Source organism: Dermacentor andersoni, chromosome 1 (genome assembly GCF_023375885.2).
Source record: "Dermacentor andersoni chromosome 1, qqDerAnde1_hic_scaffold, whole genome shotgun sequence".
In the NCBI taxonomy this organism is placed as follows: Eukaryota; Metazoa; Arthropoda; class Arachnida; order Ixodida; family Ixodidae; genus Dermacentor; species Dermacentor andersoni.
Window position 1 is genome coordinate 15,662,937 of NC_092814.1, and position 6,000 is coordinate 15,668,936.

At 44.7% G+C, this 6,000-nt stretch overlaps 1 protein-coding gene across 1 annotated transcript in view; it reads right to left on the reverse strand.

Annotated features, from left to right (window-relative positions):
* hfp (Poly(U)-binding-splicing factor hfp) overlaps positions 1 to 5,379 on the reverse strand; it is a 158,378-nt gene extending 152,999 nt beyond the window's left edge. The window contains exon 1 of the mRNA XM_050193919.3: positions 5,190 to 5,379. Within this exon, the coding sequence (XP_050049876.1) occupies positions 5,190 to 5,252 (63 nt within the window). The 5' untranslated portion in view covers positions 5,253 to 5,379. The remainder of the gene's footprint in view (positions 1 to 5,189) is intronic.
* Positions 5,380 to 6,000: the final 621 nt, after the last annotated feature.

Here is a 6,000-nt window from a genome sequence, read left to right on the forward strand (position 1 = left end):
TGAAGCTGTGGCCAATGCTTTGTCTTGTCCACCTAGTCCACGATATCCACCGAAACAGAGGTTTGCTGAGCCACACTGGGCATCTTGCACATCCACTGTAAGTATGGAGGCAGCTGAAGCAAGCCATGGACATGTCACCTCGTGATTAAACATGGCTGCAGCCAAGGGATTGTCACAAAAAGGGTCTATACTTCAGCTGCGGAAGTGAGAAACCACTGCGACCATGGTATATGCTCATAAAAATTAAACATGCTAAATAAAGTGTGCTATTGCATGATCTTCCAGAATTCAAATGGTGTGTTGTGCAGGTTCACAGGCATCCTGGGAGTAATTTCGCACTTGGTGCTTCCTAGGATGGTTTGCACCCTGGAGCACTTAGTAGCTTGTTTGTGTGAGCATGCATGCTTCATTGAAATATCATTGTGTGGCTGTGTTGGCCTACATCCTTGTAAGAAAAAGCAAAATGTCAACTGAGCAGCCGTCAATTCACAGACATAATGAAATTTGCAATGCTTGATGCGAAGAAGTTTTGGTATTTGCAGCGGATCAGCCTGCAGTATAGTGGGCACTCTCCTTTGTCAGTCACATTTCTGAGGACTCGCATGCTCTAGAACATGTCATTTCTACCTTCCCGAAAAAGGAACGACCATGCCGTGCCTGCTAAATCAATGTCTGCATTCCTTTGCATGAGACAAACAGGTGCCCACTTTCCCAGTGTTTTGGCAGTGCCGCAACAGATGGTGCACAGGTCGCTGGCAAACTCCACTGTACAGAGCCTACAGAGCAGCTCACTTGAGCACAATATATTCTAGTCGTTCAATAACGATGCCTTGCTGCCCTTTTCAAAGTGTATTTGCAGCACAAAAATAGACCTAGCATGGCGCTTATCATTGGAAAGGCAATTCCCTCTTTGTTTTCCAAGCAATAACAAATTAAATTCAAGCCAGGACTGGCGCAAACGCAGTTGTGGACAGCCACTTCATGGCATATGCAGCTGTGCATATTCATACCATGTCTCATTTCACCAATGATGGTTGACCTGCAGTGTTTTGCTATTCCTCATCATCCTCATTAGAAAAATACCCACAAAGTTATCTGCATGGCTCTGCTTTGGGAAGCTTTATAAAGTGAGGGTTAGAGTAAGAAGGGGTGACTGACCTTACGCATGAACCCTTTCAGAACAAACTAGTTGAGGTGAGCATTGCTCAAGAATGCAAGCCCTAAATATAAGCCCACTCACACGGAAAGGTAGTTTTCATCTGTGAAAACAGTTAAGACTGCCACTGCCCTGGCGGTGTTAACGCTTAGATGCAGAACGAGAAGCCCACAGGACACAACACTGGTGTCATGTATACTTCTCATCCTGGGAGTATCCGCATAAAAGGATGGGGGGTCCTGACTATTTTCTGATTTCTGCAAATGTTTTATATGAGATAGTAAAATCCTCAAGAGCGCCACAAACATTCAATTGCAGCACCTTTTATGCGACCCATTCAAAATTCAAATGACATTTTCATAGCCTCCTGTTTCATGACTGAAGCAGCACTTCACTAAGCATGCATTTAGAACTGGTCCCATTAAAGGGTAACGTAACTATTTGTTGTGATTTCAAAGAATTAAGCCTCCATAGCATAATTACTGGGTTGACAGCCATCCAATAAAGAAATAAAAACAAGACAAAAATTTTCTGTCAATACTCTTACACAATAAAAGAAATGTGTGCAGCGTGATATGGCTCACTATCTGTTTTTTGTACTCGTGAGCTACAAACCCATGGTAATGAGCTGAATCACTAGCCCAAAAGCCATGCAGAGAACAGAATTCTCATTTCTTGAGCCAAGGATAAGATGTCAGGTGACAATGGCTGCAACAAGCTGACCATATCGAATGGCCGAATACAGCAGCATTTGCAATGCCACATTTTAGGTGAGCTAGATGACCGCAAACAATTGGTACACCACTACACAAGATTTTGCAGCATGTCATGCTTCTTGGTTCGCTTCCCTCTTTTTCATGTGTGTTTTGATGGAATCCGGAATGATGCAAGACTCAACAATGAAGTTGTATGTCCTGCAGTAATGGAATCTTCCAGTCACTGCTATTGCTTTGTAGAAGTCGATGATGTATTTATGATGCAGTTGTCGGAACAAACCATGATACCCCCACACCCGGTATGAGAAACAAAGGGGACATTTGGGTGGTCACGTTATGTGGCAAACGTGCTGTGTGTATGTTGGAACACCAAACTTGATGAGACTTGAAGACAAGCTCGCACAACCCCCAGACTGCTTGTACAGGTGTCCGGTGCTTGTAAACACCTTCATGATGGTGGCAGGAACCCATAGTTGCCTTGTGTGCTTGCTGGGTTATTGACATTACACAAAAGACCTCTAAGAGTTTGAATCTACATGTAGTTCAATGAAAAAGCAGTTAGAAATTTAAGTGTGCCTTGCTCATATATTTAAGTGAATACTTTCGTAACGTGCCTTGCATTTGAAAGAATAAAACGTTACTGTTCACCAATTAACGAACATAAGTCACAGGGCTTGTCATCTGTGCCCAGACTATTGCAATAGGGTCTTCCAAAGTATTAATAGCCAATGTGAAACAGTACAGTGAGCGCAGTGCTTTCCTATCTGGAATGGACAGGCATGTTCCACTGGTTGTCATATCAACTTGCACCACAGCGGAGTGCTCCCATCAGGTTGTTTGAAGAGCCTTTTCCTCCTGCTAAGAGGTTGAATGAGAGCTTTACATAAATAGTGGGATGCAACGGGGTGCTTTCATGCAGTAAATGCGTTTCAAGCTGATGCGACGTTCGATTTGGAACTTCAAGCATTATGTTACCGAACCAAATCACCCAACTTTCTATCCTTTTACTTCAAGCATTATACAGTAGGAACAATAAAGTTACCCCAACATACATTGATAACCACAAAGAAAGACACAGCTACATTTAGATACTCTTTTTGATACCAGCAGAGTGTGAGAAGTATGTCGATCCAGTGCAGAGCAGTTTGTTTTCCACTGGCAGACAAAGATTTGAGAAATCGAAGCACTTACTATACATTCAGGCACCTACTGAAGATATAAAAGTGGAGCTTGCAGCCCGATATCTATACTTCCTGTAGCTGGTAAAGTGCCTCCCACACTAATACCCCTGTCACACTAGACATTTTAATGTCACTAGATTCGAATGACATTCGGTACAACGAATGCCATTCAACACGTGGTGGTGCTACACAGGAAAAATGAATGCCACTCGGTCATGATATCAAAGGCAATCATTGCAAAAAAATTGGTGAGGAAAGTAGAACAAGGTATGTGTAGAATGTCTGAAAAGTAAATCTATTTATTTTAATATAGCTATGGGGCGTCGCTTCACTAGAATAAAACACATATAAATCTTCTAATTCCAGAATGTCTGGCCACTAAACCAAAACAAGGCTTGGCCACCTTAGTAGCCATAGCCAACAAATTGAATACAAACAATATGAATGAGGTGGCAGCGCTGGACGACGATGCTCAGTTGCAGTACGTGAAGTGGTTAGTTGATGCGCGCTTTGCATTGCGAGCAAAGCATACTAATCAGAGGAAGAGGCTCGATCATCTAATAGATGCAGATGCCATTCGGGATGCCGAAAACACGTGCATAGAGGCGCCCGGTTGTTTACAGTATGAGCGGCTAGTAAAGCAACAGCCGTCAGACGCCACTGAAGTGGAGAGTAAAAACATTTTGTGACGGCCTGCCGTACAGCTTTGAATTACCTCTTTACATGAATGCTTCTCAAATTACGAATGCTCATTGTCATATTTTGCCTTGTCTCTGGGATAGAGTATACATTCGCTTCGAGTGCGAAGCCAAATGAGTTTCTCGAACTCATTTGATTGTGGAAGTCATTCGATTCCAATGGCATTACATATCGCTGTGTAGCAACCAAATAATGTCATTCGATGCTATGCCATTAAAATGTCCAGTGTGACGGGTATAAGCCACATTTGTATGACTCAAGCAGTGCAGATGCCCCACACTTCCCTTATACCCCTGTGAAACAAACTGTAATCGTTTCTGTTCTGTAATCAGTAGTTATATAATTAATCTGGAAGGTTCCTCAATTGTGAGGATGAGAAAAAGTGAGAACATGCATTGAACAGCCTACTTCACATACGCGTTTCGTCTTTCGCGATTTTTTTGTCTGCTGTTTAAGGGGTTGACAAAGTAGCACACCAGTCAAGCAAGTAACTAAGCATGATTAGGTACGTAAAATATTTGATTATACACCTTAATTGAAGCTGAACAGCTGAACTTTAAAAGCCTGCTCCGAATTGTCCATTACTACAATCACACACACACACCAATTTAAAACCACGCTGACAGGGAGAAGTTCCTCCTCCTATGAGTATTCACGAGTTACATCACTCTTCTCCCTGTCGTATTCGTTACCACGGCCTTCCCTGGAACATCTAATGTGGGTGTCACACGGTGCATTTTCGATCGCAATCGAGCCCGATCGTGACCGAATTGCTCAATCACGACTGGCTTAAGGCTCACTCGCACTAGGCCAACACGACAACGATTTCGGTCTGCCGACTGTCGGCAGACCAAAATCGGTGTTGGGTCGGCCTAGTGCGAGTGAGCCTTTAGCGCAAGCAGCGCAAGGGGGGCAAATCCCTGTCGAAAAATTAGACCCCATTCGGGCTGATCGCGATGGAAAATGCACCGTATGACACATCTATTATATAAAGGCTATATATTTAAGGCGCCAATGCACCTACACAGATAAGTCACTCGTTCAACGTATGCATGCGTGTTTGCATATGCAAAACCCTCTCGTGAATGCTGGCTAAATTATCAGTAACTAGTGCCTCAGGTCAGTTTGCAACTGACCTATCAGTACCACTACTAAGACAAATAGCAAGAACTGGGGCCTTGACACAGTAAAACAATTCTACAGAACAATGCCAGAAGTCGAGCGGCACACGCTACAATCTCTTAGAAAGAGCTACGGCCAGCAGAACACAACTGAAATCTTTCGACCTGCAGAATAAGATTTGAAAGTAGAAATGTGCATGGCTCGATGAACTACTCCGGCAGTATTAGGTATTCGTTGCACGGCACTGCAATCGCCATGATGGCGGCGTCGCACAACGCAAGACCAACAGCATTGACGCTGCCTGATTTCACTTACACGACAGTCCGTCCCACCGTTCTGTAGTGATACATCGTTTTCCACTGGCGCCGGGCTGGACATCGCCGCTGGAAAGCTAGGAAAAAGTGAACGGAACTTAAATTTTCGCTGAGATGAATACAACGGCAGCGGAGCCGATACAGAAAGAGGCGAGCACTGATGGCACGATGGGGCGCAACGATCGCATCCGCATACCACCGCCCGACTTGAATACCAGTGGACCGAACACGCTTTCCAGCTGACCCGTCGCGTAACGAAAAATGGGCCGAGGGCGCTGCGAGCGCATTACATTGCATTTGCCCAGACCATAGCCTCCTATATTTTTTCATGCCCGCGCAATGGTGCCGCAGAGACCGGCCGTTGCCCTCTCTCTTCCTCCTCGATTTACGCCACGGCTCGCCGCGAGAGGCACTCGCGGAGATAATTGTCAAGCAAATACTTGGGCAGCAGTGGGGGGACAGGTAAGGAATCATCCGTCAAGAAAAAGGTTAAGGAGACTAGAGAGGGGTATGTGGAAAACAGAGATGCAAACCAAATCAGCATTAGTGACATACAGGACGTTTAAGAAATAAATAGCCAAAGAAAATATTTACGATAACTTTAAAGGAAGCTCATTGTTGTTTGAGGCCAGGACAGGTGTACTGCGGACTAAAACGTACCGAGCCAGATACCAGGGGCCGAATCTTATAACGGTTCGGAATACGAACCGTTCGCTTCGCCGCTTACGTCACTAGATGTGCCACTCCCAAGCCGGCGGTGAAAGAAGGGGAGGACGCGACCAATAGATGAGAGGGTGCCACCTCTGAAGTGT